Consider the following 14633-nt stretch of genomic DNA (forward strand, 5'->3'; position numbering starts at 1 on the left):
TGCTGTGGACCTAGAGCAGGGCCTAGCATGGCAGCTGGGGGGTGACTGCCCCCCAAAACGCCCTCAGGAGCACCAGGCCCCAGGGTACCCTTCATGGGGGGGCTTGAGGGGGCCGGGGGCTGGTCCCAAGAGCCACCAGAGCATGCCCAGGAGCTGGGGGTGCCCATCCCGTCCCTGTGTGGGGGGCACTGGGCTGGACCCCCCCCCACCCCCAAGGCCCTTCAGTCCCTCAGGTGGTGCCGGGGCAGATGTGGGGTGGCAGAGGGCCATTGTGGGGCCCAGCCCTCCCCCCCCGGCCCCTATGCAGCTCTGGGCAGTGCTGTGAGGCTTGCCCCAGCGCCCACCAGTACAGCCCAGCGCCCACCAGTACAGCCCAGCGCCCACCAGTACAGCCCAGTGCTCGCCCCACAGCTCCCCACTGCGGCCTACCCCCCGCCCCAGGCCTGCCCTAGGCCCCGCCCCCCTCCCGCGCTAGGCCCCGCCCCTGCCGCTGTCCGCTCGCCGTCGTGTCAATAAAGCTGGATGAAGGGCCGCTTCCTCTCCCGGCAGCCCCTTCCGCCTTCTGATTGGGAGCGGAGCCTGCCGCTCGCCGCGCGCTGGCCAATGGGAGGGCAGAAAGCGGGGCGGGGGGTGGTCCTTCCTCTCCGGCCCGTAGAGCGGGGCGAGCGGTAGGGCCCGGCCGTCAGCGGAGTCGCCGCCGCCGGCGGTACCGGCGCCATGTTCCGCCGCAAGCTCTCGGCACTCGACTACCACAACCCGGCCGGCTTCAATTGCAGGGGTGAGGGGCTTGCGGCGGGGCTCCGCGGGGCCGCTGCACCGTGACTTCCTCCACCCCCCCCACCCCCCTTCCCGCCGCTCTCCTCACGCACCGAAGGCCCCGGGCGACACCCCCCCCCCCCCCCGCCACCTCAGGGCCCTTTTCCAGGGCTTCCCCGTTGCTCGCCTCAGTTTTTCGGAAAATTGCCGCCCTGAGCCCCGCGGTGTCTCCCGAGCCTGGTGGGGGGGTGGTGGTGAGATTTAAGGGTAGAAGGGTCTGCTGGGCTCTTGAGTGTTAGCGCAGCTCTCCGGGCTCAAAAGTTTTAGCTGCAGCACAGTATTTAGGGAAAACCCCGAGTTTTCACCCGCACTCCCAGGCATCGCAGTGGGTGTGCATGAATTTCGGTGGCTCTTTTGAGTGTCGTCTAGGAGCGGGGCAAAAGCGGAGATGCCATCCAGGGATTGACAGTGTCGCTGCTGTTTGTGGCCTCCTCCCGTGAAGAGCCTTGGTTTACGTAACGCGAGGGACCGGAGCCACGCGTGCCACAGAAAACACCGTCAGCTGCTGGGTTAACCTGACTTTAGCCCTGGCGCTTGGCGTGTGTCCTCTACACAAAGCAAGGCAGAGACAGTGTAGTCAATAAGAGTAGTCTAGTAACACGATTAGAGCCGTTTTCTAATACACCGATACCTATCAATACTTTGATGTTTGATTTTTTGCAACACTTAGCTTTTTTTTCTTGCTTCAAAGGGCCCTGTAGCGAGTGTATTTATCTGGTGTGATCAATTATAAGCTTCAGGTCATCTGTTTAATAGGTTGTCTTTCCTTCAGCGCTTCTGGTAGACTTGCTTCTCTTTCAAGAGACATTGTCTACTGGCATCTTTTGTTGTGGGTCTTAAGTTTCTTATGGTTAATGTTCCTTTTTTTTTCTCCTTTAAGATTCATTTTTTCAGTGTAGGAGTTTTAAAAGGTCTTACTGAAAGCTTTCCTTCACAGGTGTTGTGACCATGTCTCTGTTTCTTAGAACACATTCGATAGGAGCAGGGCACTTCTATCTCTCAGAAGACTCTTTTGAGAAGCAGAAGTATCCTTCTTGTCCCTGATGGGGAAAATGATGTTCTTATCCCACTCTGAGGTGCAGGAGGATATTAAATTCATTGACTTGGGATATTAAAGCGCATCCAAAGCCAAAATATCCCAGCTGGTTTTTGAGGGGCCAGTAATACCCTACAGCTGTGATCTGCTGTGTCCAGAAATGAATTCTGTCACTGAAGCACAGGTGCAGGCTAATTGCTTTGTCCAGTACGAATATTTTTGTTTGGACCACAGTCTGTGTATTGTGGAATTCCAGCTTCCAAATAATGAGATGTTGGGTCAACAACCAAGAAGAGTTGAGTCAACAGTGAAGGAAGAAAACATCTTTGCACAGTCACGAGATGTGTGTGTTGCTCTTTGGAAGAGATGGGGGGGTTACTGCTACATGTAACGTGTTTGTCCAGGTAACGGGGTTAGGAACTGAATTTCTCTACCATTGTTTCACCTTTCTGTCTTCACTCAATAGGCTATAACTGTGTTCCCAATAAAAACAATCTGTTGGTGTCTTTACGTGTGGCTGGTTAACCATAGCCAATTCGAAGTGACTGGAAAAATGAAAAACACTTAGTGTTGAGTTTTGGTCAGATGTTATCCTGGAATACGTGATTTTAGTGTTAGATGTGTCTGTCTTAATGGTAAGATGTGAAGGGGCTTAGGGGCACCAGTATTTGTATGAATTGGATCAAAACTTAAAGGCTTGGTTTTGCTCTTAAGATATCAGTTAATTCTTGCTTTGTTTACTTCTCCCGACAGATGAAACAGAATTCAGAAATTTTATTGTCTGGCTCGAAGACCAGAAAATCAGACATTACAAGATTGAAGACCGAGGGAATTTAAGAAACATACACAGCGATGACTGGCCCAAATCATTTGAAAAGGTATTTCATAGTTTCAAACACAATTTTAAGTGACAATGTAAATGACAATTAACAGCTGCTCTCGTTGCTGAATGTGAATGACTCTAAATATTTGTCTTGTCTCTGAAGTTTTACATTTCTAGGAATTGAAATGTATTATTGAAGCCAAACTGTTAGAAGTGTTTGTACATAATTTTCACTCAGCTTTGTTCTTGCAATAGGCTGGATATCCATCCTAATCTGTTTTCTGCCTCATTTGATTCAGCTCTTAAAGTAGAAGGAAGATTTGACTACAAATACACAGCTTTGTATTAATGATCCTTATGTACCAAAAGGAAAATGGATTAGGCTAATGTAGGCTTTGGAAGCATGTGAAAGAAAGCTACTGCAGTTCGTCTCTGCACCTCTTTGTTATTCAGATAGATGATTTTCCACTGCTAGTGCAAAGCATGGCAAGCAGCCTTTGTTTTGCAAGTGATGTTTTGAGTGCTCGTGAGTATTTTGAGTCACCACAGGGCTGTTGAGCTTTTCCTCTTGGTTCCCATTTCCTTTCTCTCCAAACAGCCCCGCGATGAGCTGAAAATGCTGCTCCATAACGCTCAGTGCCCATTCATCTCACTTTTTTTCCCCTGGAACCACTTGCCTTGCTCACTGCCCAGGAGGATTGTAGTTGCAGTGCTCATGCTTTGCAGGGGGAAGCCTCAAGCATTCTAATATCATGTACATAAATGTATGTGCTATTAGAATTTACTGGCAGCTGGCACTGTTGTGGTATTGGTGGTATCTTTCTTGGCTTGGCCAGACTGTCCTTCTCTGTGTGCCTGCCAGGGGATCCCTGCCTGCTAGTGCTCTCCAGCCCCTGGTGCACTTTCCCTCCATGCTGCTGCTGCTGCTGGAGTAGAGGCTGTGTGGCACTTCTCTCCCTCCAGCAAAGGGGCACAGCAGAATGTGACTATGTCCTGGACTTCGGTAGTCTTGGCAGCAGGCTGGGCTGAGTCCTGTGTTATGGCTTCAGAAGAGCAGAGAGAGTGTCCCAGCTCCATTTCATCCTCTCTTGTTGTACGCAATCCCTAAGAAAGGGAAAATTACTTCTGCTGCCCCTCAGAATCTTCTGATATCAGTATTGTGAAAGCCTTAGGTAGCATCGTTCCTCCTTTCTGCTTCAGATGGGAAGTTTTTGCTGTAATTCATTCTCTGTCCTTCTCCTTTCCCTTGCCTCCACTCTACTGTGTAAAATGAACAGAGAGCAAAGAAAGGGGTATTTTGGTTTCTCTGGCTGCAGTCTGACAATGAATAACATGAGTAACATTCATTAAAAAGCAGGTGCCATTACTAAATGGCAGCCTTGAGTTAGCAGTGGATTGGAGTGCTCTAAAATGCCTCGGATGGATCAGATGCCACAGCAGAACATTTCACAATAATGCTTCTTCTTAATAACTGTCTTCTAACAACTGTAAGGTCTGTGGGAAAGTGACTGTTTACAAAATAGTTCTGTGCTCCTAGCTAATTCCTACAGGTCAATAACATCTATTTGTTTTCTTCTCTTTCTACTCTGCAGTATATGAAAGACGTAAACTGTCCTTTCAAAATACAAGAACGACAAGAAACAGTGGACTGGCTTCTTGGCTTAGCGGTTAGGCTTGAGTACGGAGATAATGGTATGGGTGAATACATTTAGTATTTCAAAATTACAGGGAAGTGTGTTTTTTCTGTTTAATTTTATGAAGTATTCGTCAAATTAAGATAATGTCAAAAGTATATATTGTTTTCTTTAAAAAATGAAAATACAATTTCATCTGCTTGGTTTTGCACCATATTCAGACGTGAACTGTTTCTCATCAGCTCCTGTGGGACAGGGCTGTAGCTTACTTGCATTTATTACTTTATTTCTGAATATAGCAAAGCACACTGTATGTATTTATACCCTTCTCCCCGTGGGTTTGCCTTTATGAGAACTTACTCTAAAGTGTATTAAATGCATTTTCTTTAGTACTACATTTATTCAAATAAGTTATTCTTAGACCCTCGTTTCACAGGGAGTAGGTCCAGAACCCTTGGGAACTAGGGCAAGGTTATGAAAAAGTTGAGTTAAATCTCAACAGTCAGCAGCATTTTCATTTCCTTATAGTGAGAGTGCAGATACAAATGTAATTACTGGTGGCAAACGTAATAATAGCCAAAGTACTGTTTTCTGTTGTCTTGAATTCCTGCAGGGCTGAGCTCTGCCCAAGGCAGGGATGGGATATATATATAGATATATATATATATATATATATATCTGCAATCTGTAGAGCTGGTTCTCAGTCCCTCATGATGGAGAAAGTGAGCTGCCTGTGACTCGGGGGTACATGAAGCTGGAGCAGCCAGGAGGTCCCATCCTCAGAAGGCTTGAAAAACCCCTGTGCGGATTGTAGATGAATGGTGCAGTCTTTATAAAACAAAGCCTTCACTGGAAATGTTCTACTCGCTGATCAGAACCAACTTCAATCTGTAGTTCTTGAGCTCTGCATATGCTGCTGATTGAGGCAGAGGGCCAATGCTAGTTGAAATGATGGATTTTAAGAGCAGTAGAACTGTAAGGTGCAGCTTGTTCAGCCTTCTGGGATAAACACTGTAGGAAGAGCCTTAATCAAGAATGTACTGCACTACGTAGGTGTGGAGCATGCTCTGATGCTGCTTTGGATAGCACATAAGCTCTCTGCAGATGGGAGCTGTTAGGGTAGCTCACTAGAATGCCAGCCTTTGGGGACCTTAGTAGGGAGCCCAAAACATAAGTGTATAAGCCCAGAAGGCTCTTGGGCAATTACCACAACCTGAAAATACAGCTATCGCAAACTACAGCTTGGCTCTAAACCTTTTGTCATTAGCTCTAATGGTGTTCATGTTTGCTTCTTTAACAGCTGATAAGTATAAGGATTCTACCCCGGATGGTGCTAAAAATACTGACAATACAGCAAAAAATGCAGAACCGCTGATTAACTTGGATGGTAAGTGTGCAGCAACCTACTGTATGGATGCGTCATATGTGAATGTGTTCCATGGCCTGTATGGTGTTCTTCAGATTTTAAGTTGTTATAATGCTGTGATGCGTACAACTTTTTAAAGCCCCATTTAAATCTTTAGGAATGCAGAGTTCATATATTCTATTACTGCTGGCTGAAACTGCCTCTCTGTGAACAGTGTTTTGAGAGTTATTTTGAGTTTTTTGCCCTTGGCTGCGTTCCTACTAAAGGAAAGAGGAACTGCTCCATGTGAATTGCAGGTGTCTGGATGTGCAATGATGCAGAACTTTTCCTGTTAGGAAAAAGGGGAAGGGCAGAGGGGAGAATATTTTGCAGCAGAATGAGATGCCCGGAGACTTGATCAGATATGAGTAAGTTGGGAGGGCTCTTACCAGGCAGTGAGGAAGCAGCTGAAGGGTGTTTACCTTAACAGCTTTGCAGAGAGCTCTGTAAGACATAGTCCTTACTGTGGGTTAGGGTGAAATAGCAAGATACCTTTTGACTATAGGCTCTTAACATATCTTTAAAAAAAAAAAAAGCTTAAGGAAACATGATGGCAAACAGTTAACTTCAATACCGTCATGTATTCTGTGTTGGCTTAGTCTTCCCCAGCTGTAATTTTCTTGACTGCTAGGCACATTCACAATAAATGGAAGTGGTGGAAAATAGCTACTAAAATTAGCCCTAAATCCCCCAAGTCTTCTTTCGTTGCTCCTTTTACAAAAAGACAGCTAGGAATTGGTCCTACCCTCACCCAGCAAGTACAGTTCTGTTCTGCAGTGATAGAAAGGTATATAAAAGAGAATACCTTCATGTAACTGGTTTTATTTTCAAAGACTCAACACAGGTTTCCTGTGCTGTAGGACGTACACAATGTGTTTGGCATTGAAAACAGTGCTGTTTGTGCTTGGATGGTGTTCTGCAACCTGGTTAGAAGGCGCAGTGCACACTTTGATCGCCTTGTAGCCAGACTAAGTGGTTGCTCATTGCTGTGTATCCACAACCTTGCCCATCCTTCAGAGCAATCTAATATCATGGAGTCAGGAAGCCAATTCTGTCTTTTGGAGCCAGTTAAACTAGCATATATATTTAATTGTGATGATTATTTTTACAGTGAATAATCCTGATTTTAAGGCTGGAGTGATGGCTTTAGCTAATCTGCTTCAAATTCAGCGACATGATGATTACTTGGTAATGCTTAAGGTGAGTTTCACTGTTTTCAGACCTCCTTTCTTCCTCCTTTCCCCCAGTGTAATAGCTTGTGGTGCAGAGTTACTGATAACTATGACTTTTTAGGCACAAATAGAAAGTAAAACTCATCCTGTGTGTGTCTTTTCAAGCAGATAAGAACACAGAATATAAGTTATGGAAATTAATGTGGGGATCATTAACTTGGTAAACAGTTCAATTGTGGCTGAGTTCCTGGAATTCCAACACTGAGAACTGTTCAGAATTTGAAGTGCTCTAGGTTAGCTGAAGTACTGCTTTATGTGTTTTTAATGAACCTCAGAAATGTTGAGGAACACACTCAAAGGAGAAGATTGTATTCCAGTGCTAGAAATTAAGAGAAATTTGAAAACATAGAGGCTAAGTGATGCAGAGGATGTTTTAAAACAAAACATCCTAGGGAGGGGCCACAGTTAAAAGCTTCCTCCTCCTTTTGGTCCTGTGAACTGTTTACTCCTTGTCATTACTGAAGTCAGTTTAGTTTAGTCTTGACAACTAATCACGGCTTTTAAATGCAGTAAATAGGCTAATTAATTTTCTATAGCACCTTTTTTATGACTTTGGGAAAATTTGGGACTTACTGGCAGATCTCTGTAGTTATCTGTATGTTTTGGGTCGAATCTGTACTGTATTTTTGAAGTACTGTATTTACTGAGACTGTAGCAATCCTGAGTTCCTACCTGATAGTGTCATAGTATGGAAATAAGCTTAGTTTTGCTTGGCACCAAAATAAACTCATTTCACTGAAAAAACAATAAGGTACATTCATTACAGTAGCTGTGATATTTGCTAAACTTATTTTGGAGGAACTAAATGCTGTGAGTATTGAAGTTTATATAGTGTGTGTAAATCTATCACTGGTATACTTAAACAGTGTTATCATGCTAGCCTGGTTTCGTAAGGAAATGATGGCCTGCAGTTATCCCATCAACTACTTTCTCATTCTCTCCAGTATGGTATCCTCCTTTGCCTTACCAATAGTTTTCGAACTCTTCATCAATCTTTAAAGTGTGGTAGAGATCTCTTATATCAAACCCCTACTAAAAAAACCCAACCCAAAACTCTACAAAAATCAGTGAAAAGGGATATCAGGTAGAGAGAGAAGAAACCCTGTGAATGGCGATGTTGAGGATCTGCAGCATGAGCTCAGCTGTTATTAGGCAGACTTCCTTCAGGTCTTCTTACAGGATTGTCTCGAGGCTAGCAAACTTTTTCTGGGTTCATCTGATTTGATACTAGGAACTTGAAGAGATAGCAGAATGTGTTTTCTGCATAAATACATTTACATTTCTGTCACTATTTCTACATTTCTAGTCTCACTATTTTCAGACAGAAGAGGTTGGACAGAACCACCAGCCTGAATTTTCTTGCTTTTAATTACAGTGAGAATAAGTTCCTGCAATGGCAATTCGTGTTACATGAACAACAGCAATGCTGGCTTTCAGGCTATGGTAGTATTAGAATGTGTCAGTGAAACTCATTAATTCTACACCACAGTAAGCAGGTTTGCAGTGTGCATGCGGAGAATTATGATCCCTATTCAGGCTTCGACACTCAGGAGTGGATGCTTAGGGAAGGCTAAACTGTGCAAGTGTGCCACAGACATCTGGCCAGAGTGAGCAGAGAGGTATTTGGAGTCCCATTTTATTAATTTAAATCTGGCAAGTTGATCGGAAAGCATCTGTGTATCACAGTTGGATATCCTTTTTCTGATGCAAAAGGCACTCAAAATTTTCTTATACAAGGTCTGGTTTCACTGCTGGAATTTAAAGTTAAACTCCTCATCAAATCACTCTTTTGTCCAGGCTACTCCCTTCAGTTAGAAAGATTTCTAGAAGTATTCAGTGGCAACTTTCTAGTACCGTTTCAACTTTAATCATGACCAAAATGGGAGAAATCTTTGGGGAGAGACATGAAGCACTAAGACTGCTTCTGTCACATTTGGCTACTCATCAGGAAAAGTCTGAGGAATGTGTTTGACAGACCCAGTTCTTTCTGGTGGAAGTCTGCCTGCATGGTATTCATTCAGTTATTTTTAGAGGCATTTACAGCTGTAGGTATCAGTAACTGATATCTCTGATCTGATTTCATGCTATGTGCTGGAGCCAGTAGAAACAGATGAGCAGCAGGATTGTTAAAATTGAGGCTGTTCTTGTTCCTGTGTCTAAGAATAATTCCTTTCTGTTCTCAGTCTTTTTAAAACCTGGGTGGGTAGCCTTGCTCCAGGTTTCTCTGCATGTGGGAGATGGTTCAGCACCTACTAAAAGGTGCCAATAGCAGGATTTCCTTCCTGAAGAAGCTGTATTGCAGCGGCATTAAAGATATGCAATCTCAGAAAAATAAAAATGGTGCTGCTGTACTGTTCCTAGTACCTTGCAGTTTCTGGCCCAGTAGTGGCAGAAATTAAGTTTCATGTCCTTGTCTCTTCTGGTTAAGCTGCCTTCCTGTGGCCAAAGAGACTACACCTGTGTAAGATACTACTTGCAAAGAATAATGCTATTTGAAAAGATTTAAGGACTGAAAGAGTTTTCCAAAAAGTCTTTCACAAAGCTGTGGGTTTGAGGTTATGGTAGGTTATAATGTTGGCTCCTTTTCCCTTGGAATTGCCGAGAAATACATCAAGACATAAATTAATTACTCTCATCTTTAAATGTTTCCACTAGGCAATTCGCATTTTGGTTCAAGAGCGCTTGACGCAGGACGCCATAGCGAAGGCCAGTCAGTCCAAGGAGGTTTGTATATATGCTGCATGAGTCTAGTGTTAATTATTCCATATCAAGTAAAGAAGTGTAAGCGTAAATGTCTGCCATCTCAGTCAAAACCAGTTCTGTTTAAACACTTTGTTTAGGAGCGTGGTGGAAACTTGCTTTTTCTTCGCCGTCTTGATTCTACAAGACCCAGAGGATTATGGAGAGCAGTATACAAAGCTCTTTTTGTTTCAGATGAATACAAATATATGTACCTGAGTGATATATCATGTAAATAGCTGTTCCCCGATCTTAAGTTATTTGCTAGAGGGTTACCCTTACTGTTCAGTGCAGCATGTCTGCAGTATGAGAAGAAATGTATGACCTGGCTTTTCCTTGGAATTCGCAGCATTGGCTGCATAAACAGGTTGAAACTTTCCTTGTATGGAGTGTTTTGCTTCATACGTACACCTCGTATGTGTTTGAGGGTGGGGATGTTGGACATCCAACTCCTTCCTCCCCCTCACCTCCTTCCCCAAAAAGAGGTGGTGAAGGAAACTTATGCACTTAAACCTCAGATTTTGCAGAATTATTTTCTAACCACAAGCTGTCGTGTTTGTAAGATGTTCCAGGGGATGACTGTGGTTTTTCAGATTGGCGGTTCTTAAACATCCCAGTTCTCCAGCTCTTCTCACTGGCATTTGGCGCAGCAGCTGCTGGCACTGGGTCTTGGGCACAGCTAAGGAAGGCAGCCTCTCCTGCCCTGCAGGTGTATGTTTAGAAGTGTCCCTGCTAAAGCGACTGGATCTGGTCAAAGAGCGCAAGTCCCTTCATCTTTTCTGACAGCTGCTCAGAACAGTCCAGGCTTTATTTATTATCATAACACTGCTTACGGTGTTTACTAAGTGGCAGTCGCAGGTGCTCTGAGTTGCAGTGCAGTAAGTGCCAGAAGTGTTGGAACAGTAAATCAAAGCTTTGGTCTTGTATATCCATAAAACGATTAAAAGAGCAGGAAAATATGAAAGCAGCTGAGACCGCTGTAGTCATTTTAGGTTCAGTAACTAATGTTAATAAAAAGCTGCTTTTAGCTGTTGTTTACATAGCTGTGCAGCTGACATGCAGGGATCAAAATGGGGTTTTCTGTGTGTTTGGCAGAACTAGCTTCTGTGAAGAACAGTGAATTTTTTTCATGACAAAGTGTTCTTCATATTTGATAGGTTCTCAAAGTGTGGTCAAGTCTGAGGTTGAAATGTCAGCGTGTCACTGAATGTGATATATGGCATTGGGAGTGTATTCTCATTTGGGGTGCTAAATTTCAAGTGGGGTGGAGAAAAGGGAGCACGTTGGAGGCAGGAAAACAGCTTTATCTGTGCCAACAGCGATCGTTAACATTGTAATGTACCAGATGAATGAAGAAAATATCTTAAAAGCAGAGGGGATAGCTGGGTTGCAGGATAGAAGGAGAGGAAAAATAAACCTCTGCTTCTGATTTTGGCTGGCTTGCTAATGGTCAAAATAATAGCCACTGACACTTTGTATATTAAGCCTTGAGCCTGGCAACAGGTTATAAACGTCTGACTGCTGCATGGCGGATGACTTAATATACAAAATGTCATGAGTTGCATTCTTGACAATATCAAGGTAGAGTGGGGAAAAGATAAAATAGATACAGAAATGTTCTCTGACAGAAGGATATGTATGAGGACTATGCTGAGGAAGCTTACACTGCTGTGTTTGTGGTTTAAATGTATCAAAATGAGATTTATTTGTTGGTTTGTCAAGGTGCGGTTTTCAAGGTAAGACACGACACTTCTCTTAGATTATATTTTGAATGGCTGGCAATTCAATGCGCTCGGTGTCTAGACAGGATTCAGATTTATACCAACGGACTCACCGGCTGTCCTTCTGGGCTTTCCTTGCCTGATGAGTGTATCCTAGGTAGGATCAAGTACAACAAATGCCCTTCAGGGTCACTTTAAGGATGCTCCCAAAGGCTATACCTGGGGCATATTTGAAAGCACAACAAAGTGGGTACATTTTACCCCTACTCTGAAATCCAGAAACTTTTTTTTCCTCTCACTCCCTGGGAATTGAGCTTTACTGTTGACACTTCCAGTTACAGGGGAGATGGTTGCAGTGGTCAGGTCCATTACAAGTGTTTTGTGCAGCAATTTCAAATTATATTTTTGGGGAATGATGCTGTGAGATGAAGTAGTCTGTGTAGTTACAGATTTAAAGGCGCTCTTCATTTCATTCCCTGTTTGAAGCTGCTGTGCAAATGAGCATGTGCTTGTTGTAGTTGTAGCAGCAGTGGGTGCCTGTACAGCCCAGCGCCTGCCATGAGACCGCTGCTATGGGCTGCGGGGCTTGGGAAAGGCCAGTCTACTGCTCTGTTAAAGACAGCTTCCACCAGCCAAAAAGGAGGTAACATACGGGGGGGTGGGAGGAAGACGGGGAAGGCAATGCTGTGCTACCAGGGTGTCTCAAATACCACTTCTGAAGGTGCCACTGTGGTCACTCAGCATTGGAGGTGCCTGAAGTGGCTGTGGGGAATTCATCCACAAAGAACCGGCTGAATCAATGTTTTGCTGCTCGTGTGGCTCTGAGAACACACTAGGGTGGCAATGAGCTCTTTGCAGCCTTAAGTATAAACCTGATTTCTTAAAAAGTATATGTATGAAGTCTGATATTGCTGGAATCTGTCTGAAGTGGCATTCTTATCAACAAGCAGGTTAGATTTTAACAATGGAGATGTATTTTTAAGATTGCAGTTGAACATCCATTTTATTGTAAAGGCCATGGAAAAGAACCGCTTTCTGAAAGAGGGGTAATTCTAATGAGTTACAGTCACCATTTTGTCTTTAGTTTGTGTTTCGATCAGCTCAGAGTTTTTCTATGTGTATATAAAAGCCTTTGAAACAAATCCTCACTCTTTAGAAGGTTTACAGCCCCATCATTATAGAAACTAATGGTATCGAACTTGAATGTTTTTGTCGTGCCAAATGCAAGGCATTTGGCAAACGTGCCAAGGCAAATGTTGAAAAAAGTTCCAGAGGTAGTAAAAGCAAATTCTAAGATTTGCATTGTTTAAATCTAATTTTATGTACATGTTGAAACATGGTGAGTGAGTATTTAGCATGACTGCTCCTCCACAGCTGGAGAGAGTAAGGGAAAGAGAGCAGTGCTTATAAATGACCACTAATAAGACTTTTCCTTGTACTGTCTTAATAGAGCAAGTGTTTAGAAAATTGGATGTTTAGCTTTATTCCTAAGCTTAAGACTTGAGAAGACACTTCTGGGGATGTTGATGGAGGTTGCAAGTTCAGTGCTTGAAAAACTAGCTTGATTTTCTTTATTTTTGCAACTCCTTCAAATCAGCCAGTGCTTTGAAAACAGCAGCTGTTTGAAGAGAATAGTTTCTCAGAAAGCCTAGTTTGTGCATGCTTTTTGTTTGTCCGGGTAGTGTTGTTGCTGGATTGGGTGTTCTCTCGCAGTACTGTTGTTAGCCTTTTAAGGATTGAATGTGGGCAGTTGTGTATCCAATGGGTTTCGCTTGACAAGTAGGGGGATTATTAAGCATGAAGAGTTTTCTTTATTGATACTCTGGGTTTTGATGTTTCAGGACACAAAGGCAGTCGTGTGTAATCAAGCATGATGACTTTTCAAAGTTGTCACATGTCTATATAAGCAAAACTCAAGTGTCCTCTCCTCTAGAGTTACCTGCTGTAGTACTTGATTTTGTTTTCCAAACATGCAAAATGACATTTCCAATTGTATTTGAACATGCTTTTTCTTTTTAAAGGGTTTGCCTGTTGCTTTAGAAAAGCACATTCTTGGTTTTGACACCGGAGGTAAGCAGTTCTCTTAATGCTACTTTTAAATAGTGATGTTTGACTTTTGACAAAGTATATTACTGTCAAATACGTAGCTAATGCGTACAGTAAAAAAGCCTGTGGTGGAAAGAATTGCTCCCTCCCAGCTTGTTATTTACGAGCACTCCTGAGCATTTTGTCTTGGAACAGAAAAGCATAAATCTTAGCTGTGGAATATGTTGTTTTAGAGTAATGTTTAAATAACAGCTTTTAATGGCAGCCACGTTTGCAAGTGGAAGGAATGCTTCTCGCTACTGTTGTCTTGTAAATCTTGCTTCTACCAGCAGAGGACCTCTGTGCTGCTTTTGTGTGTTTTAGCTGCATAATTTACCTAAAATCTAATCGGAGGCAGCGCAAGTTGGCATGACCTGATAGATTATTTTGTAAGCAATAGCCTGATGACCTGGGACTCCACTAGTCTGGCTTCACTTTTGCCCCATGTACACCTAAGTTACTACTCAAAATGCTTCATACTGACCCGACTTGGCTGTGGATTACTGCGAGGGCTGCAGGAAGCCTGAGCGAGGTTTTGCAGAGCACCCTGTCCCTCTCTAGCAGCAGGGAAGGTTGTTTCCTATTTCAAGTATGAAAACCACAAGCATGAATGAAGCGCAGAGCATTAACTTAGATTAGGCTTTTCTTAAGACCTTCCTGTCAGATGAAAATGACTGATACGACTTCTCTTTCTGCAACTCACTCAGATGCTGTTCTCAATGAAGCTGCCCAAATTCTCCGACTGCTGCATATAGAGGAGCTCCGAGAGCTGCAAACAAAAATTAACGAAGCAATTGTAGCAGTTCAGGCGATTATTGCTGATCCCAAGACGGACCACAGACTGGGGAAAGTTGGGAGATGAACAGATAAAGGCTTTTAGTCTCTTGTGTACTTAGTACAATTAGGAACTACATACAACTCTGTACAACTCTGGCATGCAGTTTGAAATGGTATTACTTTACTGTTTTGAAAGAAAGCAGGAAATTGAATTCTGACTTCTAATGAGTTACAATTTTTCTTTAAATAAATGAAGTTGGGGAAAATAGACAAATTGTTCTGATTAGCTCTGAGTTGGCAAATACGTCTTTTTCATTGTGTTTGGCTTTGTGTTGAGAAGGGAGTGTTACATAAAGGCTCTGCAG

The 14633-nt window shown here is 43.4% G+C and overlaps 1 protein-coding gene across 1 annotated transcript; it reads left to right on the plus strand.

Annotated features, from left to right (window-relative positions):
• The first annotated feature begins 619 nt into the window (after nt 1–619).
• RTRAF (RNA transcription, translation and transport factor) lies at nt 620–14584 on the plus strand. Its single transcript, XM_075029474.1, has 8 exons — nt 620–778; nt 2606–2730; nt 4268–4367; nt 5610–5696; nt 6826–6914; nt 9602–9670; nt 13428–13476; nt 14199–14584. The coding sequence occupies exons 1-8, from the start codon at nt 718–720 to the stop codon at nt 14351–14353; spliced, it is 735 nt and encodes a 244-aa protein (XP_074885575.1). The 5' UTR covers nt 620–717; the 3' UTR covers nt 14354–14584.
• The last annotated feature ends 49 nt before the right edge of the window (nt 14585–14633 follow it).

This window comes from Buteo buteo, chromosome 6, assembly GCF_964188355.1.
Source record: "Buteo buteo chromosome 6, bButBut1.hap1.1, whole genome shotgun sequence".
NCBI lineage: Eukaryota > Metazoa > Chordata > Aves > Accipitriformes > Accipitridae > Buteo > Buteo buteo.